This window comes from Neopsephotus bourkii, unplaced genomic scaffold (genome assembly GCF_033783945.1).
Source record: "Neopsephotus bourkii isolate Nb327-2 ecotype Australia unplaced genomic scaffold, CSIRO-AGI_Nbou_v1 NB_1652, whole genome shotgun sequence".
In the NCBI taxonomy this organism is placed as follows: domain Eukaryota; kingdom Metazoa; phylum Chordata; class Aves; order Psittaciformes; family Psittacidae; genus Neopsephotus; species Neopsephotus bourkii.
This window is the reverse complement of record NW_026902126.1, coordinates 689,849-711,532: the sequence shown is the minus strand read 5'-3', so window position 1 is coordinate 711,532 and position 21,684 is coordinate 689,849. Positions and strand designations below refer to the sequence as shown.

Genomic DNA, 21,684 nt, shown 5'->3' with positions numbered 1-21,684 from the left:
GTTCCCTGATCTGGATTTGTCCAAAGCCCCTCTCCAGGTTTCCTGTAGCCCCTTTAGGCACTGGGCGCTCTATGGCCTCTTGCAAATCACCTGCAGGATCCATCCCTGTGTTCTGTGATAACGGGATTTGCTGGGAGGCCCTTCCCGGTGTCCTGCAGTGTCCCCGGCAGAGCCCTCGCTGCCCCCCCGGGAGCGGGTGCATCCCACTCGGCTCGGCTTTCCCCTGCCCCTTCCGTTCCTCCCGGGCTCTGACGCTCCCGGGCTCCCTCCCGCCGATGCGCGGCCGGCACACGCTGAGCCCCCAGGGGGCGAGGACCGGCGCTGAGCGGGGAGCCCGGCTGGCAGCCAGCGGGGCAGGGACCGGGACCGGGACAGCGGTCGGCTGTCTGACGGGACAAGGCTGGCTGCCGGGCCGGTCCAAGCCGAGCCGGCCGGGCCGAGCCGGGCCGAGCCGTGCCGAGCCGGGCCGAGCCGAGCCGAGCCGTGCCGAGCCGAGCCGTGCCGAGCCGAGCCGTGCCGAGCCGTGCCGAGCCGTGCCGAGCCGAGCCGAGCCGGGCCGGGCCGGGCTGGGCCGAGCCGGGCCGGGCTGGGCTGAGCCAGGCTGAGCTGGACGGGGCCAGGCTGAGCCGCACCGAGCCGGGCGGCGCCGAACCGAGCCGGGCAGAGCCAGACGGAGCCGAGCCGGACGGCGTCAGGCTGCGCCGAACGTAGCCGGACTGAGCCGAACCGAGCCGGGTGGAGCCGAACCGCTCCAGGCTGAGCCAAGCGGAGCCGAGCTGGGTTGAGCCGAGCGGAGCCACTCCCGCGCCCCGCGGTGCGGTGCCGCCGCCGGAGCTGTCCAGCCGCCTCCCGCAGCCCCAGCCAGCCCCGCCATGCGGGAGCGATGAGAGCAGCGCCCGCAGACGCAGCCCGGCAATGGAGGATGATTTATTCCAGCTCAGACAGCTGCCGTGAGTAGCGGCCGCAGGGGAGCGGGCGGCGCGGGGGGATTGGGAATCCCGGCGGTTTTCCCGAGCGTTATCCCGAGGCAGCGCCTTAGGCCCCGGGAAGCAGGCCATTTTCCTTGAGCAGCTGCCCGGGTTCAGCATCCCGGGGGCACACGGTGATCCCTTCGTTATATAAACCCACTCGAGCTGCATTTTTTGCACCAACTTGGTGGTGATAGACATGGGAAAGGGTGGGATAAAACCGTGGGAGTCCCAAAGGGTTTTATTTGGGAGGAAGCATCCCCATTGCATTTGCAAGGTGGATTGCATCCGTAAATAACGCTGCGCTGGGGAAGGCATCTTCCCGGCTCCCTCCTTCACGCCATGCACTGATGGCAGCTCGGAGCCCTTTTGCAGAGGTGTGTTTGGGGTGAGTACCACCGCTATTTGCCCGCTGCATGTCTCGGAGAAGCCAGCATTGCTGCACCAGGAAGACGCTGGTATTCCCGAGAGCTCTCTGCTGTTGGGATGTGGTTGGGATCTGTGCAGAAGGGTGATAAAAGCTTCTTCACACCAGCATTTCCTTTCCTCTTCAGGAACGCGAAATGCTGCCTTTAAAATCGGTTCTCCTAATGCTCCATTATCAGGTGCTTTAAAGCATATTCCTATCCATAAATCCTTCACTGCAAGGCAGGGAATTAATGCTCAAAGTCGATTTGAAATATTAATGAGCTCATGTCAGTGACGGAGCCAAGTGTCCCATAACATTCCCAGTAAGTTGGGGAAAAGGACAGGCGCTCCGGTTGATTGCAGATCCTTGGTTTGGGTGCTGTCAGCTCAGCAGTGGAAGGAACAAACCAGGATTTCCCGAGGCCATTTTCCCCCATTCTTATTTCCCTAATAACCCACAGAAAGCTGTGGGTGTGATGAGATGTGCTCGGTGCTGCGGGACCCTGCAAACAGATGCAGCTCTCTCTGACATCTCAGCTGCCAGGAATCCTGCAGGGATGGAGCAGTGAATGCCGCTGGGTGCTGCTTTCTTCCTTTGTGTCGATGTGTCTCATAAAGTTCCTAAGTGCTGAACATGTGTTTGCTGTGATGGGGAATGTGGCCAGAGAGCTCTGTGCTCGCATTGCTTTTGGAGTACTTACAGCTTGTGTAGTGTCTGGAGCCACCATCTCCAGCATGGTCAGCTCCAAAAGTCCACTTCGAACACAGAATACAGGGTGATTGTGATCGGGTGCTTTAGAATCCAGAAGGATCTTACTGGCACCTTTATTTCGCCTGTGGCTTACAACAGCTGCCAGTGTCGGTTGTATGAATGATTTCCAGGCATATCCCATGGAGTGACAGCGCTTCAGACCTCCTAAATCCAGGGGAAAGGTGTTCATATCTTCAGTGAGCTTTGCACCCAGCTGCTGGGTTACAGCAATAGTCATCCTGTTAAAAACACATCTAGAAAAGTTTGTGTCCTGTGTAGTTAAACCAGGGGCTTGTGAAGCTCTTGCAAATAAGAGTTGAATGGGACTTAGATATTCACTGCTCTTTGTAATAGAAAGGTCATCTGTGGGCAGCCACGTTTCAGTGCGTGTTTGCTGAGAGGGTGTATTTTGTAGGTCGTATGAGGATTGTATCTTCAGTTTTAGGGTGAGAGTGATGATTCTTGTGTTTGTCCTATAGGGTCAGCAAAAGAAACTCCAAACCACAAGAGCTGGGGTTAAAAACCCAAGAGAATTGAAACTTGAGTTTCTCAATGGAACCAAATAAGAACCTGAACCCAGAGGAGCCTCCTTGTTTATCTCTTGAGTGGAGGATGCCTGCACACCTCAGTCAGAACCTGAGATAAGCCCTAGCTTCACTGCAGTCAGTGATGCTTTCTTGTTCATTTCAAAGAGGCTTGAGGTTTTGTTCTGTGTTCTCCTGTCTGAGACCTTCAAACGTTACCTGAGAAAACACAGTCTGTGGCTCTCTTGTTTGTCTGCCAAGATGTAGAGGCCAGAGAAAAGCTTCCAGTTCCTGCTGCAGATAGAGCATTGCTAAGTAGCACAAGGAGTAGTTGCCCCATGCAGGTCTTGGAATGCCCTGTTTAGCTGAAAGAATCACCCCGGTTGTCTCAAAGCCAGCAAAGCAGCTTGTTCTAAAGGTGAGAACCTCACCAAATGGTCAACTGGCTGCTGTCTCCATCCAGATTACTGCCAGAATATCATTAGTGAGTATGTGCAACTCCCCCGATGGGAGGGGGTCATGGAAATCCTATGTATATGTGGCAGGACCTGAGGGTGCTGGTTTGTATCACTGTTTTTGTACCAGAGTGTGATCCTAAGCTGGGCTGAATGGCTGGTGGTGGCCAAGGCTTCTCTTTGTAACTGAGCGTGACCGAGGTATTCATTCCTCCATCCTCTTGTCCACCACTGGACCAAGGTCCATTTACAGGAACAGATTGCCCATCACTTTGCTCTTATATCGAACATTAGTTGTGTCACCAGCACTTCTAAGAGAAAGTAAGAGTTGAGATCTTGCCAAGCAGGAAAAGTCTTTCAGCTCACCCTTACCAATGTCATTCCATTGCTGCAGCTGCACTTGGCAAGGATGCTGATAGTTTGGTTTTGCTGACCCTTAAACCAAAGGATTAAGCTGGAGTTCAAGAGGCTCTCTGCTACTCTGCCATAGAACTAAATGCTCGGGTGTTGGAAGTCAGAAGAGGCACTATCAGGACTCACTTTATCTATTTCCAAAGAACTCTTTCACTGAAGTCCAAGGCACTGTCAGTTTCCGAGGTGAGAGTTACACTGATGTGTAAGGGCAATGGCTTGAACCTGCCAGAGGGGAGACTGAGATGAGCTCTTAGGCAGAAGCTCTTCCCTGTGAGAGTGCTGAGGCGCTGGCACAGGGTGCCCAGAGAAGCTGTGGCTGCCCCATCCCTGGAAGTGCTCAAGGCCAGGTTGGACACAGGGGCTTGGAGCAAGCTGCTCCAGTGGAAGGGGTCCTTGCCCATGGCAGGGGTTGGAGCTGGGTGAGCTTTAAGGTCCCTTCAACCCAAACCATCCCATGGTTCTGTGATCACAAACGCAGCCTGACCTGGAAAAGCCCCACTGCAGCATGAATCCTTGTTTGTGTGCTCTTAGGGTGGTCAAGTTCCGCCGCACTGGGGAGAGTTCGAGGTCGGATGAGGATGTCATTTCGGGAGAACATGAAATCCACATTGAGGGTGTTCGGACGCAGCTAGAGCCGATCGAGCTGGAGGATGGAGCTGCAGTGCCAAAGGAATTTGCCAACCCGACTGATGGTGAGTAAGTTTCTGTTCTCCTGTGAGGTTTGGCCTCTTCATTGCAGTCATGTTGTAACCAGGGTAATCCACTGGGTTTAGAGATGTTAAAGATCTCCAGATAGAAGCAGGTAGCAATAACACAGGCAAATTATGTTACACTTGAAAACCATGATTTAGTTACCTTGATCTCTGAGGGATGCTTCGCGTGGTTTTGGTTTATATTAGCAGTAATAGGCCCTTTAAAGGAGTTGTGTGTCCATTGTCACCGCCTCTTTCGTACAGGAGGTTTGACTTAGGTTCCTTTGGAACTGCTCAGAGCTCCTTAAACACTGCCAGGTTTGCTCATGGCTCACCTTCAAGGCTGAGCATGGAGCCTCTGCAGTGCTCCTGCCTCCTCCTTGCCTGGAGGACAAGAGGGACAGAATGAATGCACATTCCAGCCTCTCCCTGCACCTGGCAGAGCAGCGCTGGCTGCCCTGAAGGCACCACCGACTCAGAAGAGAAGTGTTGGTTTCCCCTTAGGAATACTACCATTCTGTAGGATGACTTTTCCCAGGGACTCGTTTATGACCATATTGATGCAAAAGGAAGCCAGAATAAGCTGGAATGAGCTCAGTGATTTTCTCAGAAGACTCAGGGCATCAACTCTGCACTTCTCTGTAGACTCTCAGCTGGCACATTGCCCACAAGAAGTGCAAGTGATGCTACAGTGGTGCAGAGCTTCAGTGCCCTCATGTGAGATGCCTGGGCTCAAGTCACAGACTGGGCTTCTTGTGACATCTCTGCTTGGTTTTAGCAGTTAGATCTTGTTTGAGTTGGTTTGTGGTCTTCTCTATGGCTTTGTGAGGATGCCCAGCTCTGGGCTTTGCTGTGTCAAACGTACTTGTTAAACTGCTGGAGGGGTTACAGCGTTGAGACTTAGATTGGTTTAGACAACCTGAATGTCAAACTGTACATACCATATGCATGTATGTGTCATAGTTCCTGAAGAACATAGAGCTTTCCTTGACTAGGAACTGTATAAAGCTAAGAAGCTCTCTGTTATATATTTTAGATCTCAGTAGAGTGCCCAGTGATTGCATTCAGAGCAAATCCTGTCTCAAGGGATGGCTCCACAAGGAGAGGAATACACTTCTGCACTGGAATTGTTTTCTTTCTAGATACTTTCTTGGTGGAAGATGCGGTGGAAGCCATTGGCTTTGGAAAGTTCCAGTGGAAGCTCTCTGTTATTACTGGATTAGCATGGGCAAGTAATTGTTATCAAAGTCAATGGCATGATTGTCAGTTAGACAACCTCAGTGTTGCCTCTCTATGCTGTGCACATCCACTGAGCCTATCCTGTTTCACCTGCGGGGTGGGAATGGCACAGGGCAGAAGCAGGGTTAATCTCAAGAAGGTTTGTTATTGGCTGCTGTGTCAATCTAATTCTTGTTTCTTTGTCACCTCTCTAGATGGCAGATGCTATGGAAATGATGATTTTAAGTATCCTAGCTCCTCAGCTTCATTGTGAGTGGCGATTACCGAGCTGGCAGGTTGCATTGCTCACATCGGTAGGAAAAATCACTGACAGCTCCTGTATTCTGTGAGGTTTTTGCACTCATTGTTATGCAGACATAATGCTTTGTATCCCGGGTTAAATCTGTTCATGGCCTTTCGGATTGCCTTTGGTTTGGAAGAATATAGGAGTCCCTGTTGAAAGTCAGAGGTTGAAGAAATGAAACTCAGAACTGAGGAAATTCTGCAAGTTTTAGGTTCAAAGTTTCGTGTGATTGACTCAGACTCATCCGAAAAGTCAAATAATTTGATTCATTGAATAAAGATTGGTAAAGTTTCCCATGTTTCTTGAAAACCTTTCTCTCTCACCACACTTAATCTTCCTTGTACATAGACACACCGGGAGCTGTGAGAGAGCACAAGCAACCGCTGTTTGAGGGGGATCATCCAGTGATCTTTGCAAGCAGAGCTTTTATGATACCATCTCCAAGTAGGATGTTGTGATGTTGGAAACATGCAATGCCCTTAGGGATGAGACAACTAGTCTGGGGACCCTTCTCGCAGCATATGCCCCTTTAGCTATTGGTGCCATTTGTGTTGTGTAAATAGCTACTGTTCAGTAGGTTTAAACCCGTTCAGATCATGGATTCTCTTTGCTGTCGCATGGATATTTGCACTTGCCTTGTGGTTAAGGGGAAGGTTTTTTCTCTGTTGCATAGGTGGTGTTTGTGGGAATGATGTCCAGCTCCACCCTCTGGGGAAACATCTCAGACCAGTATGGGAGGAAAACAGTAAGGCTTCAGCTCCTACTCCAATACGTTCTGATGTTTCTGGTGTGGGTATTTCAGTGCACGATGGTGACAAATGTCATAGTCTGCGTGCATCAAACAGAGCAGAATAAACCTCCCATTAAATAAAGGGAATTTGAGGCTCTGCTTTGCGCTTTGTTACTTTGTGTTGCAGCAGAAACTCATCTCCTCCTGCTTGTTTGTTAAATACAGGGCCTGAAGATCAGCGTCTTATGGACACTGTACTATGGGATCCTCAGCGGTTTCGCCCCGGTGTACAGCTGGATCCTGGTGCTGCGGGGCCTGGTGGGCTTTGGGATTGGAGGAGTGCCTCAGTCGTAAGTAAATATTCACAGTCCAGACTTTCTCTTTTCTATGTGTTTTTATAGGTGCTTAATGTGAAATTGCAGCCATGTGTCTGTTCACTTGTCCCAAACCCGCTTGATTCTATTTTGGAACTAATATATTAAACTCTGAGAGGGCTTTGAGCCTAATCTAATACATCACAGAGGTGAATCAGATTTACAGACTTATGTGTGAGCAAGCAGGGTTCTTAACTGTGTTATGTTATATGCCTTAAGTCCTTTTAAGCTTCTCTCATTCCCTCGTGGTGAAAATGAGAGGCCCAAAGAGCCCAGCTTGATGTGTGTAAAACACCCAAACAGCATTTTGTATCTGTGCCTGCAAACTGCATTGCTACATCATACAGGCAGAGTCCGTAAGGGACAACACGCTCTTGTTGCAGCACAGATTGTGCCCTAAGCTCCATAGGGCAGAGCTGAGCCCTTACTCTGGGTTGTAAAACTGCGGGTTATTGTTCAGTCAGAGCCTGAACTTCCACGTCTGATCCTGAGTTGGAATTCCAAACCCACAGAGCCTGACCCTGGAGCACCGGAGATACCTAATGTAAAGGTAGCATCAGGGTGTTCCTCTGTTACTGTGCCAGTCCATTCACTGAAGAGGGGGATCTCTAAGTTTTCCACCTGAAATAAATAGCTCTGTTCTAAGCTTTTAATTATAAATGTAAAGGGAAGAGTACAGCCACTTTCTCTCCGTGGAGTCTTTTATCCTCATTAATAATGGATATTTTGCCCCATGGAGGTGCTATTTCAGGATAGTCAGAGTCTAGCCTTGATTGATGGCTCATAGACTTCTTCACAAGACAAGTCAATATCCTGCCTTTTCTATTGCCCTTCCCACAGCAAAGATTCAGAGCTGAGATGGAACATCACAGCACTATTCCTTTTCCTGACTGCTCTCCTGCCCACCTTTAGCAGCTGCACAGGGTGGAATGTGTTTGTACAACAGGGAAGCCCTTTGCATGCTGCCTGTTGACCACCAGCGAGGCAGGTTCTGCCATGCAGCTCCCACTGAGCACAACTGGAATGAGGCAGGAGAAGAGCAAAGACAAAGCAGTAACACCTTGTACTGCAAACACCTATTAGTGGTGTTCACAGAGCCCCTGGTGAGCAGCCTCAGCCCAGCCTATGCTGCTTTACCGAGGGGCAAGTAACACACAAAGACTGCAGGACTTAATGAGAGACAAAGAAGAGTGGATTCCATCGGCTTCTTATTCTACCTCTGATACCAATATGGAGTATTCTCTTAAGAAAACAGGTCTGTACAGCATTAATCAGCTCCTGTTTCCTGCTGCAGTATACAGGGACTGCTCTAGTTTCATCATGTGATTTTAGTTCCTTCTCTCAGCACTGATTTAATATAATGCTGTGTGCAGCTTTAACAAACTGAATTCTAGGGAGCTGCTCAGAGATCAATCCCCCATTTGTGGAGTTAGCAGGAATTTTTGTCACATGCATCAAAGAAAGCCCGAGGAGCTCAGGAGCAGGAACAGGATGAGTCAATGGGATGCAAAGAGTAGGAGCAAAGAGTGACCAAGTCTTCCCTTTGAAGAAGGCAAGAGAGCCTTGGCTAGCTGCTGGTCATAGAATCATAGAATGATTTGGGTTGGAAAGGACCTTAAGATCATCCAGTTCCAACACCCCTGTCATGGGCAGGGACACCTCACTCTAAACTATCTCACCCAAGGCTCTGTCCAGCCTGGCCTTGAACACTGCCAGGGATGGAGCATTCACAACCTCCCTGGGCAACCCATTCCAGTGCCTCACCACCCTCACAGGAAAGAATTTCCTCTTTATATCCAATCTAAACTTCCCCTGTTTAAGTTTTAACCCATTACCCCTTGTCCTGTCACTACAGTCCCTAATGAAGAGTCCATCCCCAGCATCCCTATAGGCCCCCTTCACATACTGGAAGGCTGCTATGAGGTCTCCACGCAGCCTTCTCTTCTCCAGGCTGAACAGCCCCAACTTTCTCAGCCTATCTTCATATGGGAGATGCTCCAGTCCCCTGATCATCCTCGTGGCCTCCTCTGGGCGTGTTCCAACAGTTCCATGTCCTTTGTATGTTGAGGTCCTTGTGTTCATCCTCAGGAAACACTCCCAGAGAAGCTGAGCCATTCCTCTTTGGCACAGTCATGAAACAAAGGCTCTGCGGAGCGAGAGGATTCCTTTGTGAAGCCCCACAAGAAACGAATGCAAGTGATTTTGTACCAGTAACAGGAGCAGACCTGGAACGTCTTGAACAGAGAACGGAAATCTGGCAGCACAGACTGATGTGAAAGACCACATCAGTTGTGGAGCCCTGAAGAAACAACAGAGAGAGTTTGTGTTGGATGCTGATGGATCGCATGGAACAGTTTTAATGCCTGTCCCAGGGCACAGCAGGGTTGTGAAAACATGCAGCAAGAGCTGCTGCGTTTAGCTAACAGCTACAGGGTTACAAAATCACACAGACAGAGGGCATTCTGCCCTCCAGCGCAGTGATGAACTAAAGGGGTTTCTGGTACCACTATGGGCTTGGCAATTTCATTAAGAGGCAAAGAGCATGTTTGAACCTCTCTGCCTGTGCTATCATGCCATTGCTCTCTGTGCTATCGTGCCATTTCTCTCTGTGCTATCGTGCCATTGCTCTCTGTGCTATCGTGCCATTGCTCTCTGTGCTGACATGACATTTCTCTCAATGTTCACTCTTTGCAGGGTAACCTTATATGCTGAATTCCTTCCAATGAAAGCCAGAGCAAAATGCATTTTGCTAATAGAGGTGAGCAGTGTGGCTCTGTCCCCAGAGGGACAAATTCTGCTGTTGGTTACATCCATTCAATCCTACTGACCAGAAACATCACTCACAGCTGCAGTCAGATCTTGCTTGTCCAAGTGAGTGTGGAGCTGAGGTTGCACCGTGCACGAGTGGTAGCTCAGGTCCAAAGCAGCATAAAGCATTCATGTAACATTCCACTCTTTGTACCTTGACTTGCACCCAGTGCTGGGTAAGTTAATGCTGTTTGCACAGGGGGATATTTGGGTGTCACCTAATTTCGTGGGGAAATTAATCTGAACTCAGTAATGAAGAAGGGAGAACTGACTGTTCAGTAAATTCAGGGCTAAATTCAGCTCCCCATATTCAATCCAAATGCATCAAAGTCACAGAGAGCAGGATTTTGCCCTATAAATACTTAAAGGCAAAATTCCCAACCCTGTAGTGAATGGTGGAAGGGGCAGAACAGTGCTGCTATGGAGCATCCTTGTGGAAAACCTCTCCAGATTCAACCAGCTTCTCAATGCAAACCCAGTCTCTCAGACACCTGCTGGCAAGGCCTCCGTTGGGTTGATTAACACTTCGTAAGTAGAATTCAGTAGCTGAAGTGCTCCTTTCTGTGTTGCTTCTGTTCTGCCACAGTTTGGCTACCATTGAGCAGCCTTGGGTTAGAAGTATATTCTGAGGGTTAAACGATAAGCTAAGTGGGTTCATAATCTAAAGGGGAATAAACCAGCATGGGCAGGATATGCAAGAGGATGCCAGCTCCATTATTTGCTATGAAGGTATCGATTCCTTCTTTCATCTCCAGGCCAAACTCTGTGGCTTTGGTAGCTTGGTTTTGGTAAGGAAAACTAATACCATAAATCTCATGGTGGTTGCTGGGAATAATACTCAAAAACATATAAATTAATAGGAATTTTGCTGTAGAAACAACATGTGAAGAGCCCCTTGCTTATGAGGAGCTACCGACAGCTCAACACGAGTGTCTAGAGAAAGGGGATGCTGGGCTTTCAGAAATGACCATTTCAGCTCCTGCAGCATTTAACCAAATCCCCTGAAAACAGACTCTGTTTCCATACAGGAGCCTGTGTTTGGAACGTCTCTGGCATTCCTCTGTCTTGTCATGGAATGCTACAAAGCAGGAGGCCTGAAGAGCCCTTCTCATTTGTGACTGTTTCTCTTCCCTTTGGCAGGTCTTTTGGGCCATTGGAACTGTGTTTGAAGTCCTCCTAGCAGTGGTGGTGATGCCCACGCTTGGCTGGCGCTGGCTTCTCGTCCTTTCTGCCCTCCCTCTTCTGCTCTTCGCTGTCCTGTGTTTTGTAGGTATTCTGTCAAAGCCAAATCCATGTTCCATCACTTCTCTACCTGATCCTGCAAGCTGACTGAAGGAAATCAGGGCAGTTTTAAGCTCTCTGTTGGTGTCTTCTTTGAAACAGCTGAAATAGTGGCAAAAATGCTGTTATTTCAACAGGGCACTGCTGAAAACCTTCCAAAGAGAGCTGTGTCTGTGTGGCTGTCCTTGCTGGAGGACAATGGTGGGCTGGGGTTGTGTGAAACCAAATCAGGCCTGGAAACCTCTTCAGTTTAGTGACTTTGTTTTAGCTATGCTCAGTGGGATCAACATCTCATTAAAAGCTGTTGCTATTTCCTTGCTTTGTGTCAAAATCATCACTTTTATGCTTATTGGCCACTTAAAAACCCCCACCCAAGTCAGGGGTAAAATCTACACAGGGCAGGTCAGATCCTAACGCAAGGTGTATATGAGTTAAAGGTCAGCATCAGTGCACTGTGAGGTAATGCATTTGCCTCAGAGATGCGTGTCCTTGTCAGGCTGTTCAGCAGCTCTGCTTGTTCCTCAGTCACTGACATTGGTTTTCAGACGTATCTCCAGTTATACAGGTGCTTGTTGTTAAAAGGAGCTCAAAAAGGAGTTTGGGAATGCCCAGAGCATCTTGTCCGGGATGCTTTGCCTTTCCTACCGAGGAGGTATAATGTAAAGAGCCTGCAAAAATGCCTAATGGTTCTTGAGAATAAGCCTAAGGTAACAGAAGGGAAAGATGTCAGCCTGGAGCTCTGGTTTCATGGTGAAAGGGGGGTTTTGCAGGGTCTTAAAGCCTGCTGAGGAGATGGCTCTGCATTCTTGAAGGTTAGTTCTGTAATGCAGTTAGTGCTGGAGTCACTGAGCTTTCCCACTGGGAGCCCACAAAGGAGCCCCCCAGTGTGTTTATTGCTGTGTTCTTGCCACCCTTGAGCATCTGATCTGCTTTGCTCTCTTAGTGGCTGCCAGAAAGTGCCCGGTATGATGTGTTATCTGGAAATCAAGAGAAAGCAATTGCCACTTTAAAGCGGATAGCAACGGAAAACGGAGCCCCGATGCCTTTGGGAAAACTAATTATTTCCAGGCAGGTACGTACAGGCACGGTAACAGTGGGACAGTTACATTCATGTGTGTTCTTACAAGCAGATAAACAATGTGAAGTTTAATTGTACTGTCAGAACAGGGGTTTGTCTGTGCCTTTGCCACAGGGAGGAAGAGTTGGTTTCTCAGGTTTAATTACATGAAAATCCTGAAAGGGAAAAGGACTTTTAAAGTGGGTATTGAAGTTCTTTAACCTCACTCTGAGCCCTGATGATTTAAGGAAACTCAAACCTTGAGGCTGCCAAAGAGATCTGAACTCCTGAGACAAGCTGGAATTCGATTCTTGGGCTCATTTTTAACCTGATCCTGATGTTCTGCAGTGAGAGAGCTGCAAGCTCCTACTGCATCCTAATGCATAGAGTGATTCAGGCTGTTGCTTGCAAGCTGTATGTTATTGTGGGAATTCACTGGGGTCTTTTTCCTCTCAGCTTTACATGGCCAACTTTTCGGCACCCCATCACCACACAGAGCAGCTTCACAGAACAGAGACTTCTATAAGAAAAGAAAGTTACAAAGTTGGCCCATGAGGAAGGGCAGCAGAGGAAAACCTGTAGATACGAATGAGGGCAGAACTGTAAAGCTAGGCAGACGTGGAGGTCTGCCTTTCTAAGGGCTGGATCAGGGAGGGTTTGAGCTCTTGGGTGTTTCACAGAGGCTTGGCTCAGTGATGGTCATGCCGATGGGCTCAGCAGGACCAGGGGCCAAGCTTGGGATGGTTTCGTTTTCAGGGTGGGGTGGGAAAGTGCTTTTCCTTAAGCACAAGTCCATGTGCTGAGCCCTCCACTCAGTTCGAAAGGGAGCTGCTCGCAGGAGGGCTGCTGCTGGCTCCTCACTGCCTTCCCCTGGATCAGAAGCCCTGAGGGGCTGCTCTGATTTACAGGAGCTGGCCCTGGGCCCCATGAATCCCATCAACCTGTGCATTGGCCAAGTCCTGCTCTTTGCAGCCCCACCTTGTTCCGACAGGCTCCTTGGGGAGGAGCAGTGTGTGGGTATGGTGGTGGGCATGAACTGGTGCTGGTATTGTTCTGCTCCTAGAGACTTCCCCTTGGCAGAGGAATTCTTTACTTGGATCCCAGCTCCAGTGTGGCTCACCCTATGGCTACACTCATCCTGAGATGTAGTGTGTAGGACTGTGTGTTGTGTTATCCCTTGCCACTCTGCATCCTCCAGTCCAGGACCAGTGAATATCCTGACCCTCTGACTTCTGCTTCTTTTCAACAGGAAGACCGAGGGAAAATGAGGGACCTTTTTACACCCCATTTTAGATGGACCACGTTGTTACTCTGGTTTATATGGTAAGAAGAAATATAAACGGCCCAGTGCCAGCACAATTCTAAATGGGTTTTTAATGGAGGTATTTTACAACATCACTAAAATACAGCAAAAAACCCCAACCTGTATTGATTTGTGATTTATAAACCCACCCATCAGTAGCATTCCCAATCTAATTGCCGCATCGTTTTCTAAATGCTAAGAGGAAATAGCTTTGAGGTAGCACTTAAGTGGGAGTCCTCACACAGTGGGTTCAGTTGTGATTCATGGTGTTTCCTATAGGCTTGGCCAGCTAAGACTTCCTCTCTTGTTTTCTTCCTTGCAGGTTTTCCAATGCTTTTTCATATTATGGGTTAGTTTTATTAACTACAGAGTTCTTCCAAGCAGGAGACGTCTGCAGCAGTGAGTACTGCTCCATCTTTCTCTTAAACATACCCAGTTCAGTGATGGAATGTCTTTTAGGAGATCCCTTTCTGCTGTGTGGAAAGGACTGTGGCTCCCAGCTGGAATTTAAAGGATCTGCTTAAGGGGTTACTCATTTTAAACGTTTCTGATGGGGCCTATTCCTCATCCCCTGCACACTGCAGAGGGGTCCTGCACTGTCTGTGAGCCCAAAGTGTAAGGCAGGAAGAGAATGTTCAAGGGAGCCCTGTTAGCAAAGTATCTTTGTTCTTGAGAAAGAGGGGTTGGAATGAAGGTAAGGTTCCAGATCTGAGAGGCCTCGTTGGCTCGGAGAGAACTGCTGTGGCTCTCCCAGGTCCTCAAGATGGGAAGAAAGATGATGGTGGGGAAGCATTGCCCTTCTGTGGCAGGTTTTTGTAGTCAAGAGACTAAAAGTGCTTTGGCTGCGTTAGGAAGAGGCTGGAAGAGTCAGAGCCCCCAGGGGAGGTGGGATTGTGTTCACAACACCTGTAATAAGTGAAGGCTGTCTGATAGCTGGAAACTTACAGGAAGAGAAGGGATAGTATTGGGAAAAGACACGATCCCAAGCTTGTACACTGGTGTATTGCCTGTTGGAGAGGTCTGGCTCTGGTCAGCCTCCACAAAGGAGTATGCATTCATCAAAGATACTTGGTTTTACAGAGACACAGTATTATTGAGTCCTCTCGAAGTACAGCTGAGGTGTTAACATCCCAGTTTGTGCAGGGATAAACTGAATTATTGATGTTAATTCTGTCCATTGTCATGAGCTCTGGAGTGAAACCAAACTGAGCCTGTAGAGCTGGTGAGGAAGGGTGAGCTTTCACTGTGATAGTGCTGGCTGCACAGGTGTCACATCCTGCCACAAGTGCCATTAGAAACTGTTCAGGTCCAGCTGTATCCTTCAGTAGAACACCCATGCTGTGCAGGAGGGTCTTGTCAATACATCCCTTCTATGTAGTACATCCCTTCTATGTACATCCCTTGTCAGCAGCAAGAGCGATAAAGACAAAGCAGAAGCCAAGGAAGGGAAGCAGAGAAGAGGTTACTTAAAGTACACAAAGTGCTTGTTTTGTTCCTTTTTCCTCCCACAGTATCCAGTAAAAGGAAAGAAGTTAAGGCCAAGTGCAGCCTGACCTGTGAGTACCTGACAGAGGAGGACTACACTGACCTGCTCTGGACAACCCTGTCCGAATTCCCTGGTGAGTGGCAATAGGAAGCACTGGTTCTTCATGCCAGTGGCTCCGTGTGATTGGAATGGGCTCTGGAACAAGCAGGGAAATGGGCTCTTCTCTCTGGCCTAATGCCAGTGTTATATCTCCTGCAGCACTGCAGCTCCTTGGTTGGAGTACTTCATAAGGCAGTAGCTGTAGCTCCTGTCACTGCCTGTGTGATCCCTACAGATAAAATCACTAGTAATTGCTTTGTGAATCCATAATGGCCCATCTGACTATGGATCCCATCCAAACAAGAGATCAGGCATTCAGAGGAAGAGTAACAATTAAATCAAAGGGGCAGAATCACTTGAACTTCTGTCCATAAGTGACTTTCCAGAGCTATGTTAAAGGGATAGTGGGCAGAGTGAATCGATGGAGAACCTGCTCCCAAAGCTCCGTGCCCATCTCAGTCATGATCTTCAGTCGATTCCAGTGAATGTCAATGGACAATCTGACAGACAATAAGTACCCACAGGCTCTTCAGATGTAGAGCGTGATCTCCCAGTATTAATCTGTCTGAAATAATACTGTGAGGCAATGGCCAGGTGATTTTCAGTGTTCTAGGTTATAGTTTCAGCTCAAAGAGAAGCCATTTAACTGGTGAAGAGTTGTAAGTCTATGATGAATATGCACAATTGCTACTTAACATAGGAGGACTGTCCTGCACAGCAGTTGTTCAGTGAAGGATGTCAATGGACAGTGGGCAGAAAGAGGGTATGTACTCTTGGACTGATGCTATAGCTGACAGGGCTGATTTGCTCCTGATACATACTAAGATAACAGAAACATTACCAGGGATACCTCTGGAGATGACACTGGAAACTCTGCTGCTTGAATTATCCCCATGCTTGCTGCACATCAGCTTTTAAAGGGATCTGAAAAAGTTGCATAAGGGAGACTACTGACCAGTGTGAGACTTAGAGAGCTTGGTGTTTCCTTTATCAAGGAGCAGGTGAGAAATAATTTGATGGCAGCATGTAAGTAACACAGGGGAGAAAATACTAAGTTGTAAAGAGCCCTTAAACCTGGCAGTAGGAAGATTTAGTAGGGAATGATGCTCAGAAGCTGAACCAAAGATATTCCAATGAGACAGAAGGCAGGCATTTGGTAACTCATTTTGGTAACTCATTTGGCACTCATTTTGGTAGCCACTGCAATAGGCAGTGGTTAACACATGTCAGAGTTGATTGCTTGCTCTTATATCAGCCTGTAGCCCCTGAGTGTGTGGATGCGGGGACCAGCGGGGATGTGAACATGGAACAAGACTCACAGAGCTTCTGTTTGCATGTGGTCCCAATAGCTGGAGCAATCCATTGGCAAAGCTTTGCCTGATGCCTCTGCCGGCAGAGTGCTTTAAAGAAAGAGAGAACAACGTTTCCAACCTGAAGTAGCCAGCCTGTGTGAAAAGCTGTCTCCATTCCCAGCTCTGCTCCCTTCCCAACCTTGTGTCCTTCCGCAGGTGTGTTAGTGACACTATGGATCATTGATCGGATAGGCCGCAAGAAAACCATGGCCCTGTCCTTTGTTGTCTTCTCGCTTTGCAGCCTGCTGCTGTTTCTCTGCGTTGGAAGGTAAGGAAAACACGATGAGCAATGGGCCTCTCCGGTCCATCTGTGTTCTCTCTTGGTTATGGCGGAACTGGAAGTGGTGGTTTGCAAAGCCATGAGGTCGTGCTGAACTCGAGGTAGCATTAAGGATGGCATTCCAGTATGTGAAGGGGGCCTATAGGGATGCTGGGGAGGGACTCTTCGTTAGGGACTGTAGTGACAGGACAAGGGGTAACGGGTTAGAACTTAAACAGGGGAAGTTTAGATTGGATATAAGGAGGAAATTCTTTCCTGTGAGGGTGGTGAGGCACTGGAATGGGTTGCCCAGGGAGGCTGTGAATGCTCCATCCCTGCCAGGGTTCAAGACCAGGCTGGATGGAGCCTTGGGTGAGACGGTTTAGTGTGAGGTGTTCCTGCCCATGGCAGGGGGTTGGAACTGATGATCTTAAGATCCTTTCCAACCCTAACCATCCTATGATTCTATGATTCTATGGTGTTAGATTTTCTACACCAGTTTGGAAGGAAACTAAAAGAAGCAGGAGAGGAGAAATCCTTCTCTGTAATCTTTCAGACAGAGCAATTCAAAGGGCAAAATGAGAGCTTGTTTCTGAGTAGGAGGTAACCATTGGACAACTTTAAATCAGATCTGATATCATGAGCCTCAGGAGCTGGTTTATGCACTGCTCTCTGCCATTCACTACCTATGCTTCCCCAGGCTGCCTGGATAGTCATTGCCAGGGCTGTGCTTCACAACCAAGCCCAGTCTCTGATCCCATTCAGCTGCTCTGACTGCATCTGGCCTTGATGCCACATGCATGTGACAGTGTGTGTACCTCGGCACTGATGGACAAGGAAATGACCTGACAGCCAGAGGAGAGCTCTGTGATTCAGAGCAGTGGACAGGAACCCTGGCATAAGAAGCCTCACAAAGTCACACACAGCCAGGCAGTCTGCAGGTTCATGTCTTTTAAACAGCTTTCAAGCTGCACTCCCATTGCCTTTTCCTGTGTGCCATCTTTTTGTTAGCACCATTCGTAACACGGAATGTGGTTGTCTCATTTAGCTACATTTAGGCATGTGCTGCTTATTTCAATAGGCCACAGCTGTTAGGAAGAGCGGATGCACTTGGTGAACTGATGTGATTGTGGGAATGCAGATTGTTTGGCATCATTGTTGTATCGAAGGTCCAGAAACAAACATGAAGGGTTCATTAAAACCCAAACGAAGTCGTTCGAAGCAATTGAGGGGTTTTATTGCACTGGCCTCCAAGTTAAACAGATTGTCCCAAACCACCCCAAACACTGCTCTCCTTTTTGTTCTCACAGGAACGTTCTTACTGTGCTGCTCTTCATTGCAAGAGCTTTTATTTCAGGAGGATTTCAGGCTGCTTATGTTTACACCCCGGAGGTAAGGAGGTTGGGTTTGGAATGAGGATGCTTCAGGGGAGTGAGGCCATGGTGGGAAAGTCGTTTTGCCTGCCCTCTTCACAATGGACCTTGCCCCCGATATGAGCTGGTGATCTCATGGTCCTTGTCTAACAGAACCCGCTGTAGTTCCACTTACTGAGTTCCATCGATTTAGGAGGCTGGAGGGAAGAGAACTCCCCAGTGGTGTTAATGGACCTTGCTTTGTTCACAGGTTTATCCAACAGCCACGCGCGCGCTGGGGCTGGGAACATGCAGTGGAATGGCCCGAGTGGGAGCCCTCATAACCCCCTTCATTGCACAGGTAAAAACCCTTCTCCCAGGTGCCAAGGCAGAGGAAGGTGAGGGAGAAGCTGCTGTGCTGCTGCAGGGGCCAAACCAAAGGCGAGCTGTGCGTGATGTGTTAAAGCAGGGCTGTTGTTGCCTGATCCTTGAGGAGAGTTCAGGCTCATCCCTGGGTTTGCCTCTTCCACCATTGCTCTGTATGCTGGGGGCTGAATAAGCAAGCAGCAGGCTGCAGGATGGATGGAAGGACACCTTGGAGGCCAGCACCTGGCCATGGGATCATGAGAGGCAGGGAGTTCCTGTGTGTGGTGCAATGCCACCTCCCTCTTGGCATCCCGGGCTGAGGTCCTGGAGGGTACAAACCTTCAGGGGATGTGGAAGGAGCTAGAGAGGGGTTTGGGGGAGCCCAGCTCCACAGGGATGGGACGGTGTCAGAACCAGTGGCTCTGCAAAGGGCCAGGATTTGCTTAAGATCCTGGGATTTGCTTAAATCCTGCCTAATGTGTAAGGGCAGCAGCACCTCATGGCACTGGTTTGTCGGTGTTTAATAGCTGTGTGTAACCACTGAGGAAAGGAAGACTGCAGCAGTGCGTGTTAAACACGCTGCCAATGCTGTAATTAAAACCTCTGCTGCCACCTCAGTGTCTGTTTCTGTGACAGGGCCATGGGGAGCTGGTTTCTATCTTCTGCCTTCTTCCTGCAGGTGATGTTGGAATCTTCAGTCTATTTAACACTGGTGGTTTACAGTGGATGCTGCCTGTTGGCCGCTGTGGCTTCCTGCTTCTTGCCCATTGAAACCAAAGGCCGTGGCTTACAGGAGTCCAGCCAGAGGGAATGGGGACAGGAGATGGTTGGGAGAGGATCTCAATCGCCAGGGGTCACCAGGTCTAACTCTGGATCACAGGAATGATGGGACACGGAAACCTGCTGGAGGAATGAATGATCTGAGCAAGTTCTTTCACACAAACCCAACCCTGAAGCCTAGGAAGCTGACCATCCTGTCACTGCCAATGTCGTGTGTCAAACTGCAGGAACCTTGGGGTTCAGCCCAAGGCAGTTGTGTCTCTGCTGCCCTTTGCTCACGCTCATAAAGACTTTACTTCACTATGGAGAGGCGTTTGATCCAGATATCATTTGAAGTTTAGCAGGAAGGGGGTTTCTTAAGTCTGTTGTGCTTGCATGGTCAGCTCTTCAGCTTACATGTCCCGTGTCAAGCAAATAGCCAACTGAATGCAACTCAGTATAAACTGTAATTAAAATCATGCACTCTTGATGCCTAAAAACCAAAAGGTTAATATTTATTGTGTCCCTGCCATAGCACACGGTGCATTCCATACAATACAGAGTAGGTTTTATGAGTTAGATGCCTGCCTTGCACTTTCTAGCCATTGCCAACCACCACGTGACGACGGTGCACCAACCAATGCATCCTAGTTCCTTGGGAATGAAGCACGGATTGCTTGGAACCTGTTTCCTGGATGTTTCCCCCATCTGAGGCAGGCGGATGGAGTCAGTGAGGAGCGGTGTTTGTCATGGAGACAGAACCTTACAGAAGGGATGTGAATCCCCCTAGCTTGGAGCAGAGTTTGACTTCTCTACCAGAAACATTGAGTGCTCTGTGTGCTGCTTGGTGAAGACTGCTTCAGCTGCCCTGGTGTCTCTCTGTGTGTGGAGGTGCCCGCTGGGGTCTTCTGCATGGGTCCAGGTATGTCTCTGCTCCATTCGCCTCAGTGTGTTCTCGCAGTGGTGTAGCCCAAACCTGTGACAAACCACCTCAGCCTAACAGCAGTTGGAGGGAGCTGCTTTCAGGTGTCTCCCAGCAGAAGCTGGCCTTGGGGCAGCTGGGCAGGACTTCTTGGTAGCTGCTGATTGTGGATCAACCTTGACGTCAAGCTGGTGTTGAAGTGAATCAAGACCATAAGATGAGCCAAGCAACAATACTTGGAGCATTGTGTGCAGTTCTGGTGTCCTCAACATAAAAAGGACATGGAACTGTTGGAACAAGTCCAGAGGAGGCCACGAGGATGATCAGGGGACTGGAGCACCTCCTGTATGGAGATAGACTGAGAGTTGGGGCTGTTCAGCCTGGAGAAGAGAAGGCTGCGTGGAGACCTCAGAGCAGCCTTCCAGTATCTGAAAGGGGCTATAGGGATGCTGGGGATGAACTCTTCATTAGGGACTGTAGTGACAGGACAAGGGGAAATGGGTTAAAACTTAAACAAGGGAAGATTAGATTGGATATAAGGAGGAAATTCTTTCCTGTGAGGGTGGTGAGGCACTGGAATGGGTTGCCCAGGGAGGTTGTGAATGCTCCATCCCTGGCAGTGTTCAAGACCAGGCTGAATGGAGCCTTGGGTGAGATGGTTTTGGGTGAGATGGTTTTGGGTGAGATGGTTTTGGGTGAGGTGTCCCTGCCCGTGGCAGGGGGGTTGGAACTGGATGATCTTAAGTTCCTTTCCAACCCTAACCATCCTATGATTCTAAGCTGCAGTCTAGCTTAGATGAGGAACTTCATCAGGTGTAGCTCCTCAAGGCTGATGATCAGAGAATATAACAGCGTTCAGGTGGGGAGGCGCTTGCCTTGTTTGTCAGAAGCCTCTCACCGTGCAGGAGGTCAGATCTCTGTGGCTGTGTGTGAGGAAGCTGTGACCTGTCTCAACCCTGTCTCAGTTTGTTTCCAGGATTCCAGGCTCCAGAATACACAACCAAATGTGAGTGAGATGGACTAAATGTGAATCCCTAGGCTATGGGACACAATGCACTTCTATAGCGCTCAGTTGTCTCGTGTAAACACAGCGTGCACCAGGTTTTGCTAAGTGGAATATTTAGGGAACCAGGCTCCTTTTGTGGGGGGCAGGAATGGGTGACTGGGTCCATGTTTGGGTGCAATACCAATGGGCACAGTTGGGGTTCAGCTTTCCCTCGGGGTTTTACGGCGCTGCGGTAGGATGCTCCAGGATGCATTAGGGTGTTTGTTACAGCACTGCAGGGACGTGAGAAGCGGATGATTCCTCCAAGAAACTGAGGAACCTCAGAGAGGCCAAAGAGACTGTTGGTGTTCTGTGTGGGGTACCCAGTGCCAAGAAGGGCTGAAGCTTGATGAGGCACCGTGGTGTCTGCCCATTCATTTCCTGCAGCGGCAGACTCCAGATGCAGTTGGTCTGAGCACCAAGCTGCCCTTTCCTCAGCACCAGGGAAGTGCGGTTCAGCTCCCAGGGGATCCTGCTTTAGATGTGGCTGATGGAAACACACAGCCTGGTCTCTGTGCTGGTTCTCTCTGTCCCTGCTGTCTCTATCTGTGTGCTCAGTTTCCAGCTCAGCCCAGCAGTTGTTACCTTTAGTTAACGTTCTGCTTTTCCACTGTTTACCTTCACACATCATTTGGGGTTTTGGGGACAATATTCAACAGTTGACAGGACTGCATTGCAGTGGCCTTCAGAGCGTGCACTCAGAGAGGTTCAGGTGAAGCAGATACAGCCCATACATTTGCATGTGTGTATGCTTCAG

At 49.2% G+C, this 21,684-nt stretch overlaps 1 protein-coding gene across 2 annotated transcripts; it reads left to right on the top strand.

The window, feature by feature from the left end:
* Nucleotides 1-700: 700 nt before the first annotated feature.
* SVOP (SV2 related protein) lies at nucleotides 701-20,103 on the top strand. 2 transcript variants are annotated; one of them, XM_061374682.1, is made up of 16 exons: nucleotides 701-950; nucleotides 4,052-4,212; nucleotides 5,355-5,440; nucleotides 5,646-5,744; nucleotides 6,408-6,479; nucleotides 6,690-6,814; nucleotides 9,533-9,596; nucleotides 10,787-10,912; nucleotides 11,871-11,999; nucleotides 13,234-13,307; nucleotides 13,610-13,686; nucleotides 14,799-14,906; nucleotides 16,381-16,492; nucleotides 17,794-17,875; nucleotides 18,107-18,196; nucleotides 18,881-20,103. In XM_061374682.1, the coding sequence occupies exons 1-16, from the start codon at nucleotides 916-918 to the stop codon at nucleotides 19,085-19,087; spliced, it is 1,647 nt and encodes a 548-aa protein (XP_061230666.1). In that variant the 5' UTR covers nucleotides 701-915; the 3' UTR covers nucleotides 19,088-20,103. The 2 variants fall into 2 exon arrangements, with proteins under 2 accessions (XP_061230666.1, XP_061230667.1); XM_061374683.1 differs by lacking the exon at nucleotides 5,355-5,440.
* The last annotated feature ends 1,581 nt before the right edge of the window (nucleotides 20,104-21,684 follow it).

Bases quoted from the DNA above. Each gene is read 5' to 3' on its own strand.
- SVOP (XM_061374682.1), top strand. From the start codon at position 916: ATGGAGGATGATTTATTCCAGCTCAGACAGCTGCC. The intron at 9,597-10,786 runs GTGAGCAGTGTG...TCCCTTTGGCAG, and splicing joins AATGCATTTTGCTAATAGAG to GTCTTTTGGGCCATTGGAAC. The intron at 18,197-18,880 runs GTAAAAACCCTT...TTCTTCCTGCAG, and splicing joins TAACCCCCTTCATTGCACAG to GTGATGTTGGAATCTTCAGT.